General features: G+C 38.9%; 1 protein-coding gene across 13 annotated transcripts in view; it reads left to right on the top strand.

Moving 5' to 3' along the window:
• The window catches only part of LOC129844739 (PHD finger protein 14-like), a 71887-nt gene that overhangs the window by 6016 nt on the left and 51381 nt on the right, over positions 1 to 14490 (top strand). For all 13 annotated transcript variants that reach the window (XM_055912806.1, XM_055912809.1, XM_055912805.1 and 10 more), the window contains exons 6-7: positions 4584 to 4743; positions 7270 to 7381. In XM_055912806.1, coding sequence (XP_055768781.1) covers positions 4584 to 4743; positions 7270 to 7381 — 272 coding nt within the window. The remainder of the gene's footprint in view (positions 1 to 4583; positions 4744 to 7269; positions 7382 to 14490) is intronic.

Raw genomic sequence — 14490 nt, forward strand, 5'->3', positions numbered from 1 at the left:
CAGGCTGTGTCTGTATGGACAACTGGCTGTCACAGCCCTGGAACCTGCAGACTAGCTGCTTTTGATTAGCATGGGCTAGTGTGTATCTCTGTGTGTTGAATGATCACAGACATCATTAACTGCATCACCATTAAAAAAAGCTTGGATTCTTTCTCCCTGTCTCTGTCTCTCTCTCTGTCTCTCTCTCTGTGTCTCTTTCTTTCTCTCAAGCATAAATGCTCCTTCTAGCTTTTCAGTAGAGAAGACAGTCACTTCTTGATTGTTTTTATGTCCCTTTACAATTTCTAGTCATTTTTGTTTTGCAGTTTTCCTGTTTCAGCAGTGTGCTGGTATCCAGTGTGGCTGTTAAAATGCTCTCCCCTAATATAAGAACATGACATTGTCATTAATAGACCTTGCTTGCATCCCAAATGGCACCCTATTCCCTACATAGGGCTCTGGTCAAAAGTAGTGCACTAATAAGGAATAGGGTGCCATTTGGGACATACATCATTCTACCACCAATTAAATCCCTGTGCTATTGATTTCACTCGGCTCCCTAACGAGTTCTGGACCGTAAAGTTAATTATTTTCTCAAATGTGCTTAATTCATTTAGGCGCTACTGTTTGGGCTCATTTGTTTAAATGCATATTCAGTAGGAAACTATGTTTAGGAGGGCTGTTTTTTGTTGTCGCTGCGATGGACAACGCCAATGTGTGACTAACTGGTCTGGCGTGTGTCATACTGTAGTACCAGCAGATGACACAGGCACAAATCATACACTGTTTCCTTCTATCCCCCTTCACTGTAAGGGTGCTAGTGTATGGCTGCGTCTGAAATGGCACCTCGTTCCCTTTGTATTGCATTACATTCAACTCGTGGTCCATTTCATATGACATCGTTTAGTCTGTTACAGAACTGTAAAGAACCTACCCTTCGTACTGTTTGAAGTATAGGCCTAGTAGCTTTAGCATTGTCAATACCCGGTCTTGTTGTTCCTCTGTGCCATTTTGAAGGCAGCCTTGCCTTAGATGAGGTTCAGGAAGTGCTTAGCAGACATATGGCCTTATCCATGGCAGTGAGATGCCTTCTGTACATCCTCCGTATCTCCTGTTATACACCAGGGTAATTATCACATTCATGTGGGTTAAGAGCTCAGCTCAAGGTTAAAAACCATGTTTTCCCTCATGCTGTTTCAACTAACTGCAGAAACCTTAGTGCCACAAGGGCAGCTCCCGAAGCCCCTGAAATGCATTTAAAGGCCCACGCCTTAATAAAATAATGACAAAACGCCAGCCCTGCCACTTGATTTTCTATAATGAGGCTGGAGAAATGTGGCCTAACCACTCTCAAATTCATAGTAAATATCACAGTGATCCACAACACATTAAGCTGGTATTGTGTTTATATCCAGTGTTTGCAGATGAATTCAAACCTAGAGGAGAAGTGCAGATGAATGAATGAATGGGACCCATAGAAGAAAACAAAGCATTGTGAAGCTGCTTATTGACAGTTCATTTTCATTTTAGAAATAGCGTTGTAATCCATTATCAGGCCTTTGTCAGACGAGAACATTGAATTATACTTATTATTGAATTACTCCACTCTTTCTCTCCCTCTCTGTCTTTCGCTCTCCCTCTCTCTGTCTTCCTTTCAAAACAGGTTTAGAAAGTCGAATTGAAATGAACACGCTATCAAGCCGTAGCAGCCTTGTGGTTTTTCTCCCCCATAACGAGGAAATGATTTATTCTATGGTATACTGGCCATGAGAATGATTGCATTGTTTTTAAAAAGGAGCAGAATAAAGTCATGTTTTGAGAGATTGTTCTCCATCTTAATATGGAGTTTTAATTCAGTGCTGGTGATTTAGAGGAAGACAGCTGGCAGTTGTTTTCTGCTCATTCCATCTGAAAACACACACACATCTGTCATGAAAACCGTCAATTACATCATATGTAATTGGTGTTATTTAGTGAGATCTGGGCTCTGTGTGTGTGGGTGTTGTCATGCCTCATTCTGCACATCGGCTCTGCTTATATGAGTGCTTTTGAATAGGTCCACTTAATCTTGGAATCGAAAGTGTTACCATTGAGGGAGAAATTGAATTGAACGAATCTAAGAGCATCCATCTTGAAAACGCTGGATGTTGGAGTTTTTATTTCTGGGGGGGAGAAAAGAAAATATTTTGACAGGTAGCCACAGAGTGAATAGATGAAACTGGAGATAGAGATTAGAATATAGGACATTTGACTAAAACCTCTTTTCAGACCTGTTTTTACACGGGATATTAGTTTATTGAGTTGTTTTTACACAGGATATTAGTTTATTGAGTTGTTTTTACACAGGATATTAGTTTATTGAGTTGTTTTTACACAGGATATTAGTTTATTGAATTGATTAAACAATTATTTAACTGCATGTATGAAGAGACAGCTATTATGTACATTTCTCCAAATATTCAAACAATATTGATTTGTTCGACTTCCATCTGAAATCATTTGTGTCTGAAATCTAAATGAGATGTAATGATGGAACAGGTAACACTGAAGCAGCATCGATAACAATGAACTGAATTCAATGGCGCTGCTCTGACAGGTGTGTAGGTGTACTCTCTCCACCTCACTTTCAGGAGGAGGCAGAGATGGACATTATGTTGGGTGTGTTGAGAACCGTAAAGAGATGATTAGTGTGACATCGCTGCCAACATGAAAATAGGAACCCATCTATGCACTGTCAAAATAACTGATTACTCTCTCACCAATATGATGTGTGCCTATTAGTTTGATCCTGGGGAAAAGAAAAACACTCATCTTCATATTAGAACAGATGGAGATTCAGAACCACACACACACTCATATTCACACTTAAATGTTAACACCTAATGTCTTGTAAGCACGACCGCGTCCTTCCTTCCTCAGCAGCACCATATACCCAGTCAGACCTTCATTCACTATAAAACCGTAATACAATTCAAATGACTTCTTCTTCTCTTGATTTAGTCAACACTATACCCTACCCCCTATAACCTCTTTAACTGCCAAGCTCGTCATTTGTGACAAGGATAATCTTCACTTGGAGGATTATGAAGCTACCCCGTAGTCATCACTTTTGGTCAGCTTAGCTCACATTAGCCAGCACCCCATGGCTTAGTGCTTCCAGCTTTGTATCTCGGTTCAAAAGGAACATCGGAGATTTGCGGCGACGGTTCAGCCGTAAGCCGGTAAAACCAGCGTGGTGATCGTTCACAGCTCCCGGTTCCCTTGGTTCAAAGCACCAATCACTATTAAGCACCCAACTGTTGCCAGCAGTATTTTCAGTAATATCTTTTTTTTTTAAAGAAAATAAACCTTGAGCTATATTGGAGCACCTGGGGACTTAGCCTCTTGCCCTTGCCTACATACTGTGGGGGGAATCATTGAGAAAGGACATTTATTGTAGTTTGTTGTAGTTAAATGTGAGGCAGAGATCGTGGTTTGGAGGTCAGGATGAAGCTCCAGCTGTGTACTAATTGCCCTATTGAAATAATCAGGACTTGATTGATGTGATCCTGACTTGATTGATGTAATTCTGACTTGGACTTCCTGAACAGGTCATAAATAAACCAGCTGTAAATGTAACCTTTATTTAACTAGGCAAGTCAGTTAATTAAGAACAAACTATTATTTACAATGACAACCTGGATACGGCAGTACCCTATTTAACCCGCCTATTTTCCACACAGACAAACATCGTTTTCAAGCCACTCTAACATATCTGTTCACCGTGATGGAAATGGTCAAAATCAGAGCGCACATATAGAGGACATGTATGCACTGAGAGAAAAAACAACATACAACTGAATAAACATTGCCGTCTGGTGTGGCTTCTCAATGTTTGCCGTCGGTTGGTCGTCAGACTCGACTGATTCCCGAGTGTGGTCCAGAGTGACAAGCATGCAGAGCATGTACAACATTGAGAGTTTGATTTGTGAGTCTCCCATCGCTCAGAGAGCCTGGAGGCTGGGTGACTGAATTAGGAGCCAGTGTGTTATCTCTCCAATGGAAGGCAGAGAGGCTGATTGCTGCCCTCATTTGTAGCGCGGACCACGTTTGGCCAGTGTAATAGCAGCCATAGAAACCGCATCAACGAAAGTAATTGTTTTGGCAACCCTGTAAAAAATATTAACGTGCTTTGCGTGTGGCTTCTCTCTCTCTTAGTCTGAGGCCTCGACAATATGATCAAATATTCCCTCTTAGAACGCTGGAGTATAAAGTTTTAGAGTAGATTGAAAGCTCTCTGGAGGTTTTAGGGGAAACAAGTAAACAGAAAGTTGACACGTTGTGTGCTTGTCAGGGCACTGTTCTCTGGTCTTCTCGGTCCTAGGTGTGACTCAGCCTTCACACCTTTTAAGAGGATCCACCACCTTGTTGTTAGACAATGTAATGGATTCTGCAACCCTTACTCTGATAGAGCTATTGCATGATAGATGCATGATAATTAGTCATTCAATGTTCGCGGCAAACGTAAAAGCTAATGGAATATGTTAACTGTTGTCAGCTACCAATCAGCATTATTGAAAGCACCTCTGACGATGTGACTGACAGACGTTCTACATGTGTTCCAGGTTGCTATGGAGTGGACGGGGAGAGTGATTCCATCATGAGTTCTGCCTCGGAGAACTCCACGGAACCGTGGTTCTGTGATGCCTGCAAGAACGGAGTCACGCCCAGCTGTGAGCTCTGCCCCAATCAGGACGGGATCTTCAAAGAGACTGACGCTGGGAGGTGGGCCATGATTCTACACACTGATTTTATGATTTTTCACATGATTTAATTTGCTCTTTTGGGGGATTTACATTGGACCAATCACGCACACTCTTGAAATTGCAATGAACACACTAGGAATTGCCTACGCACTAGGAATTGCCTACACACTAGGAATTGCCTACACTATAGGAATTGTCTACACTATAGGAATTGCCTACACTATAGGAATTGCCTTCAACCACATCAACAAAAGTAGTTGGCCGTTAATGGTAATTCACTGTAGGTGACCTAAAGCCTCTCTCCATTTAAATTGTGCATGCATTCAGCTTTGGAGAAAGTATAGCAGGTGGAGAGAGGGAAAGAGAATAGAGGGAAGACCGGGAGAGAGAGAATGAGAGGGAGGGTGAGGGGAAGAAAAAGAGAGAAGGGTAGGGAATGGAGAGAGGGAAAGAAGGCAAGTGAGGGAAGGAGAGAAAGATAGGAGGGGGGAGAAAAAGAGAGGAGAGACAGTGAGGGATAGAGAGAGAGAAAGTGTGTTATGTGAAGCGTGGAGACTCCAGCCACGCTGTCGCTGATAAGGCTCCTCAGCCAGCCTGCACCCGAATTTACTACTTCACTAGAGCATGAAAAACACAGCAAATTAAACTGTGGAGCGCTCGCTTGCTTGCTGGAGATGGATATCTTTATATTGGACTTCGGATTCTCGTCCCCAAAGTCTGCATGTGAAAATGTGTCACACCAAACTGATGCTCAGTCAGAGAGTGTGGCTTGGGCTGCTGAAATCAACTACTGAAGTTTTAAAAGCTGTTTAAGTGATTAATTTATGTTAATTATTTGAGTGAAGTTTTCATATTTTGCAATATTTACATTTTGCAGTACCTAATTTAATAGAGCTTTGTCAGCACACATTTACTTGTATAACTTAAATATGCGTTACAAAGGTTTTGTATAATTTCAGCCAGTAGTGTACAATGTCATCCATTTCATATTATATGTTACGTCCGGCAAATTTTTTTATATATACAGTACCAGTCAAAAGTTTGGACAGACCTACTCATTCAAGGGTTTTTCTTTATTTTTACTATTTTCTACATTGTAGAATAATATTAAAGACATCAAAACTATGAAATAAAACGTATGAAATCATGTAGTAACCAAAGAAGTGTTAAACAAGTCAAAATAAGTAGCCACCCTTTGTCTTGATGACGGCTTTGCACACCCTTGACATTCTCTCAACCAGCTTCACGAGGAATGCTTTTCCAACAGTTTTGCAACAGGAGTTCCCACAAATGCTAAACACTTGTTGGCTGCTTTTCCTTCACTCTGCGATCCAACTCATCCCAAACCATCTCAGTTGGGTTGAGGTCAGGTAATTGTCAAATTCATGGTCAAATAGCCCTTACAGAGCCTGGAGGTATGTTTTGGGTCATTGTCCTGTTGAAAAACAAATGATAGTCTCATGGACACAAACCAGAAGGGATAGCTTATCACTGCAGAATGCTGTGGTAGCCATGCTGGTTAATTGTTCCTTGAATTTTAAATAATCACAGACAGTGTCACCAGAAAAGCACCATCACACCACCACCTTCATGCTTCACGGTGAGAACCACACATGCAAAGATCATCTGTTTTCCTACTCAACATCTCACAAAGACATGGCAAATCAGTCAAAAGGACAGATTTCCACCGGTCTAATGTCCATTGCTCGTGTTTCTTGGCCCAAGCAAGTCTCCTTCTTATTAGTGTCCTTTAGTAGTGGTTTCTTTGCAGCAATTTGACCATGAAGGCCTGATTCACGTAGTCTCATCTGAACAGCTGATGTTGAGATGTGTTTGTTACTTGAACTCTGTGAAGCATTTATTTGGGCTGCAATATGAGGTGCAGTTAACTCTAATGAACTTATCCTCTGCAGCAGAGGTAACTCTGGGTCTTCCTTTCCTGTGGCGTTCCTCATGAGAGCCAGTTTCATCATAGTTCTTGATTGTTTTTGCACTTGAAGAAACTTTCAAAGTTCTTGAAATGTTCCATTTTGACTGACCTTCATGTCTTAAAGTAATGATGGACTACCGTTTCTCTTTTGCTTATTTGAACTGTTCTTGCTATAATATGGACTTATAATGTGGTCTTTTACCAAATAGGGCTATCTTCTGTTTACCACCCCTACCTTGTCACAACACAACTGATTGGCTCAAAAGCATTAAGAAGGAAAGCAATTCCACAAATTAACTGTTAACAAGGCACACCTGTTAATTGAAATGCATTCCAGGTGATTACCTCGTGAAGCTGGTTGAGACAATGCCAAGAGTATGCAAAGCTGTCGTCAATGCAAGGGGTGGCTATATTTGAAGAATTTGTTTAACACTTTTTGGTTATTACATGATTCCATATGTGTTATTTCATAGTTTTGATATCTTCACTATTATTCTACAATGTAGAAAATAGTAAAAACTAAGAAAAACCCTTGAATGAGAAGGTGTAGTAGGCACATGCTTCAAATAGCGCCTTTGCTAATGTATCCTTGTTTCTTTCATGTGTATTTTCTAGATGGGTCCATGTGGTTTGTGCTCTCTACGTCCCTGGAGTAGCGTTTGGGGACATTGATAAACTACGACCAGTGACTCTCACAGAGATGAATTACTCCAAGTATGGGGCCAAGGCAAGTACAAATGACATGTTTTTAAATGTTTCAAATAATAAAGATGATGTAAATCGTGTGGAACAAAATCAATCCATATTACTTCCAACATGCTTTATCACAGTGGAAGACTGAGGAATGGGTTTTAGATTTTTGGACTCCCTGTTTTTGTCAACACAGACAATAAACTTCCGTTGTCTGTGATGAATTAGTCTGGTTTATGAGGAGCAGCACGTTAAGACAGTGATAAAATGATCCTGTACGAGACGGCGGACGTAAAGGTAATGGCGGACTGAACGAAGTTATGTAGAGCACCTCAAGATGAAACATAATATTCGAAATATCTGCTAAATTAGACTAAAATATTAGCACTAAATAATCTGGTGGGTGATAACCTTCAATCTGGATAATAACACAAAACAAATCCTAAGACTAGAAACATTTATCGACAAATATTACGAAAACAAGCAACACCCAAACATGACGGAGAATAAGACAGGGGAACCGAATCAAAAACGAAAACGTGACTCCTCAACCGACACGGATGATCTAATATTCTCAACACCAGCAATGGTAAAGGTCGAAACCGATCTGTTAAAATCAATAAATGACAAACTGGGTATACTTGAATTAGTTAGTAAAGATATAAAACAGTTGAAGGCAAGCCTAGAGATGAGTGATGAAAAAGCTGCAACTTTGGAGAAGGAAACACGCGCTAAAAGGGACGGTCAATAAGATTGAAACCGAAATGAATGAATTTAAAAAGGAGAACAACGTTCTGAAAGAATGCTTACTGGACATACAAACTAGATCCATGAGAGAGAATTTGGTACTTACAGGTATCCAAGAGAAAGAAGGAGAGGTTCCTGAATCTGTAGTTAGAGAGTTCCTTTTTGCAGCGCTTCAGATTCCACGCGAAGTTATCGATAAGATCCAACTTGAACGTGTACACCGCCTCGGACAGAGAGGGCAGAGGTACGAACGCCCAATCGTTGCCAAATTTGCTTCATTTAAAGATAAAATAATGGTTAAAAGCCTGGGTAAAAGACTTGCTGGGACCAAAATTGGCATGAATGATCAGTTTCCGAAAGAAATTGCAGAACGGTGCAAAGTTCTGTATCCAATTTTCAAAGAAAATAGATTAAAAGCGAAACGAGTAGCTCTCGTCGTGGATAAACTATATATTGATAACCAGTTGTTCAGAGACACAAAGATTACTCCATGGTTATTTTAAAAATTACAAAGTTCTCATAGATGAGGAAAATAAACACAATTCAAGCCCGGTTACTGATTGTAACAATACAATACAAAATATAGCTTTTCTATAAATCTTCACATATAACTAATTGAACACAAGCACTATTTCTACATAGTGAAGATAAAAACTAAGTAAACAGAAGGCACAGTATGTGTGGATGGTGTGGTGTGTGTTTATTTTTATTTGTTATGTTTGGAAAGTTGAGTGAGTGAGTAATGAAATAGTTGCATATCCCAGAGCCAGTGTGTTGCTGTGGGCCGGGTATGAGAGGGCTTTCAATGTTGTTCAAATGATGGATATACTTTTATAATGAATTAAACGTCTTATTTATTTATTGTCCTATCATGGGGAACTACATTTTTAAAATAAATTATATCTAATTATTTATTATCCTATTTTAATGGTACGGTCCATGGCCCTATACCCTAGACACCCACATGAATGGCCCAGATACTAAGGAGAAGTCCCTAACTGTTTTATGTGCATGCTGTAAACGGTCTGTATGCAGCCAAAATGAGGACAGGGACCATGAGCAGCACTGCCCCCTCAAGATTCTGAGCCTGCTTGGCAGGGTTGGTCCTGCAAAGCCAAAGCCCCCTAAAGGGAGAGCATAATAAACAAGGAAATTCTCAAAGCTGCTAATGAGAACCTTGACGACCTTGTACCTAGCCGGTGGGGATTCCGGTGGGGTGCCCCCACCCAGGCAGTGGCAGTGCTGGCAACACTAGCTGCAGTAACCCATGGGGAGGGGGTCACACTCGGACATTCAGAGAGGGGGTATATTATTGTGGCCCTGGTGGCACGAAACCAATCGGACTGCATGGAGATGCTTGGGAACATGGTCAAAATGGATGACCGTATTGTGGGTGTTTCAGGAAGAAGGTGTACATTTGACCTCCATCATCTAGGATGTGACAATGGTAAATAAATCTCTACATTTATGCTCATTTTTTGCGCGGTCTTGCAGGCCTTCTCATGCAGCTGCAACTGCAAGTACATTTGTAAATCATGACCCATCTTGAGTTGGGCTCTGGGATGGTGCAATTGTTGAGAGGGTGAGCTTATGGTTGTGTGGGGGTAAGGGCTGAATGTGTGTGGGTGTATGTGTGTATCCCACAACTGTTGCGAAGGAAGAAGTAAAAGATGTTAGGGACTATAGAGGATGATTCACAGCAATATGTAATAAAAATCGAGGTGAGGGCGATGGAAATGCATTTGGCAATGGATCTGCTTCGGTTCGGTGGATGGTGCTGTGTGCACTTTTCGAAGGATGGATCCCAGTCGGTCCGGGGCTGTGCGATGCGGGGGGTCGGGGGTGGTCTGCCGGGCATTGGGATGACAACCCAACTCGAGATGGGGGCTTTTGGCGGGTGGAATAGTGGGGACCAATTGGAGGTTTGCTTAGTGGAGATGCAAATGTCATGGTACAACTATATAGACACTCAATCATTATGTTACTTTTTAATAGGACGTTTACAAACATATATTTTGATAAAAATAATTGAAAGGTGTGTCTCATTATGGTAAGTGGTGAAATAAGTATAGTCAGTTACAATTGTAATGGCTTAGCAGATAATAAGAAAAGACGATCAGTATTTACCTGGCTAAAAGAGAAGGATTATAATATCTACTGTTTACAGGAAACCCATTCGACAGTTTTAGATGAAGTTTAGTGGAAAAAGAACTGGGGGGGCAAAATATATTTCTCCCATGGGCAAAGAAATTCAAAAGGGGTGATGGTTTTAATTAATAATAACTTTGATCCAAATGTGCAACTTGTCCAAACAGATCCTCAAGGTAGATGGATTATTTTAAATATGTTATTGGACAATAAACATATATGGCTTATTAACCTATACGGTCCGAATAATGATGATCCAAGCTTCTTTGACAATATATATAAGAATGTATCAACTCTACAAGCAACACTAGACTCTATTATTATAGTGGGAGATTTTAATACGGTCTTAAATACCTCTATGGAAAGGAAATCACACTACAAACTATCACCCTCAGGCACTTAAGGAAATCAGGAATGTCATGGATGTATTGGAATTAGTGGATATATGGAGACTTAAATACCCTGACCTAGTGAGATATACATGGCGGAGGCTTAATCAAGCTAGTCGCCTTGACTACTTTCTTATATCATTCTCTCTGGCACCAAAAGTTAAAAAGTGTTTGATAGGGGACAGAATGCGGTCGGACCATCACATAATTGGCATATATATTACTCTTACAGAATTTCCACGTGGGCGAGGATATTGGAAATTTAATCAAAGCCTACTAGATGATAAATTGTTTAGAACTAGGACAGAAGAATTTATAACTGACTTTTTTAGACATAACATAGGTACAGCAGATCCCCATATTGTATGGGACACTTTTAAGTGTGCCTTTAGAGGCCATGCAATTCAGTACTCATCTATAAAACAAAAGCAATTTCGATCAAAAGAGTCCATATTAACAAAGGAAATTGAAGGACTAACAGTACAGTTAGATAACAATAAAAACGGTACCATAGAGGCACAGAATAAGTTAGAGGAAAAACAAAAAGAAATGGAGGAACTTATTCAAGAAAGATCCAGTGTAATATATTACAAAAATAAAGCGAACTGGATGGAATATGGGGAAAAATGCACCAAATTCTTTTTCAATCGTCAATATAGAAATGCTACCAAAAAAAACGTATTAAAACTTGTTACAAATGATGGAGTCACGCATGATTCACCAAATGATATTTTGAAATAGGAAGTAAAGTACTTTAAGAATATATTTTCGTTTCAGGCTCCTCCATCTCCACTAACTGAAACTAATTGTATGGATTTTTTCCCTAATAATAATGTAAAATTAACATCTGTACAGAAAGACTCATGTGAAGGCCTAATTACAGAGGAGGAACTACTTGATGCAATTGGGGCCTTTAAGGATGGGAAAACTCCAGGACTGGATGGCATACCAGTGGAAGTATACAAACATTTTTTTGATATACTCAAAGGACCATTATTAGCTTGTTTTAACCACTCCTATATAAATGATAGATTATCAGACACGCAACAAGAAGGTGTGATATCATTATTACTGAAACAGGACCCAAGTGGTATATATAAAGATCCAGTCCATTTAAAAAATTGGAGACCTCTTACACTTCAGTGTTGTGATGCAAAAATCCTAGCAAAATGCTTGGCGCATAGAATAAAAAAAGTTTTGTCAGATATTATTCATCCTAATCAGACAGGTTTTTTACATGGACGATACATTGGAGATAATATAAGGCAAGTACTGGAAACAATGGAACACTATGAAATATCGGGGACACCAGGCCTGGTTTTCATAGCTGATTTTGAAAAGGCTTTTGATAAAGTACGACTGGAGTTTATATATAAATGCCTAGAATATTTCAATTTTGGGGAATCTCTTATAAAATGGGTAAAAATTATGTATAGTAACCCTAGGTGTAAAATAGTAAATAATGGCTACATCTCAGAAAGTTTTAAACTATCTAGAGGAGTAAAACAAGGTTGTCCACTATCAGCATATCTATTTATTATTGCCATCGAAATGTTAGCTGTTAAAATTAGATCAAACATTAATATTAAGGGATTAGAAATCCAGGGCCTAAAAACTAAGGTGTCATTGTACGCTGATGATTCATGTTTTCTTTTAAAACCACAACTAGAAACTCTCCACGGCCTCTTAGAGGATCTAGATACATTTGCTATCCTCTCTGGATTAAAACCAAATTATGATAAATGTACCATATTACGTATTGGATCACTAAAAAATACACATTTTACATTGCCATGTAGTTTACCAATTAAATGGTCTGACGGTGATGTGGACATACTCGGTATACAAATCCCAAAAGAAAGAAATGATCTCACTCCAATAAATTTTTATAGAAAGTTAGCAAAAATAGATAAGATCTTGCTACCATGGAAAGGAAAATACCTGTCTATTTGTGGGAAAATCACCCTGATTAACTCTTTAATCATATCACAGTTTACCTATTTGCTTATGGTTTTGCCTACACCTAGTGACCTGCTTTTTAAATTATATGAACAAAAAATATTCAATTTTATTTGGAACGGCAAGCCAGATAAAATTAAAAGGGCCTATTTATATAACGAATATGAATTCGGAGGGCAGAAATTATTAAATATTAAAGCATTAGACCTCTCACTAAAGGCATCAGTCATACAAAAGTTATACTTAAATCCAAACTGGTTCTCTAGTAGATTGGTACGAATGTCTCATCCTATGTTCAAGAAGGGCCTTTTTCCCTTTTCAGATTACACCTGCTCACTTTCGGTTGCTTGAAAAGGAAATAATTTCCAAAATATCTTTATTTTTTAAACAAGCCTTAGAAAGTTGGTTGCAATTTCAGTTTAATCCACCTGAAAGGACGGAACAAATAGTACAACAAATCTTGTGGTTAAATTCAAATATAGTAATTGATAAAAAAAAATGTATTTATCGAAGAAATGTTTAAAAAAGGTATAATTTTTGTGAATGATATCATAAATAGGACTGGTGGAGTAATGTCACACATGCAGCTAACACAGACATATGGAAATGTCTGCTCTACCCAAAATTACAACCAATTAATTGCGGCATTACCACAAAAATGGAAGAGGCAGGTGGAAGGGGATAAAAGTAAGGAACTTGTATGTCGGCCTTATATTAAAGAACATAAATGGTTAAAGAAAAGTGTGATAAATAAAAACATATACCAATTTCATTTAAGGACCAAAAAACTTACAGCTGTGCCATATAAATTGCAAAATAGTTGGGAAGAGATTTTCGATGTACCCATTCCATGGCACATGGTTTATGAATTGATACGCAAAACAACGCCGGATTCAAAACTTCGAATTTTTCAATTTAAATTATTGTACAAAATTCTTGCAACTAATAGAATGTTATATATATGGGGGATACAATCTTCCCAGCTCTGTAGATTCTGCTGTGAGGAGGCAGAGTCATTAGACCATTTATTTTGGTATTGTCCGCATGTAGCTCGTTTTTGGTCACAGGTCCAGGAATGGTTGAAGAATTGCAACATTTGCGTAGAACTAACGCTACAGATAGCAATACTGGGGGATTTGAAAAGCCATAGTCAATCAATCAATAATATAATAATTATTTTAGCAAAAATGTTTATTTTTAATTTACAATCCGTGGAAGCTATGAGAATAGGAAGATTCAAATCTTTTGTGAAGCATCACAGCACAGTTGAAAAATATATGGCAAATAAAAATCCGAAATGGATGATGTTGGAAGATAGATGGGAAAGGTTGAGTGGAGCTGAAGGGTGGGACTAATAACAAGATAAACAATGTAGGGCATACGGGATCTGTGAAATGTGTATAGGTGCGGAGCTATTGTGAAATAGCACAGTTACAAGCGGAAATCAAACTGGATGGACAACAGAAAGTAGACTGTGTCTGTAAAATGTGTATAAGATGTATAAATTGAAGGTAAAAACAGAAATGTTTATCAGTTTACTCCAATTGGGGGATCGGTGGCAGGGTTTGCGGGGAATAATAATAAAGGTATACTCTTTAAAAAAAGTATGTATGTCTATGTAGGTATGTGTATGTATATATGTGTATATGTATGCATACGTGAATGGATATATATATTTACCCAAAAAAATATGGGGGATTGGAAATGATGCAGACAATTACATTGGAAGCAACATTCTTTCCGCAATATTAAGCTGATCCACCCCCCCCCCAAAAAAATAAAAAAAATAAAAATCAATCCATATTACTTCCAACATGCTTTATCACAGTGGAAGACTGAGGAATGGGTTTTAGATTTTTGGACTCCCTGTTTTTGTCAACACAGACAATAAACTTCCGTTGTC

This window comes from Salvelinus fontinalis, unplaced genomic scaffold, assembly GCF_029448725.1.
Source record: "Salvelinus fontinalis isolate EN_2023a unplaced genomic scaffold, ASM2944872v1 scaffold_0218, whole genome shotgun sequence".
Taxonomy (NCBI): domain Eukaryota; kingdom Metazoa; phylum Chordata; class Actinopteri; order Salmoniformes; family Salmonidae; genus Salvelinus; species Salvelinus fontinalis.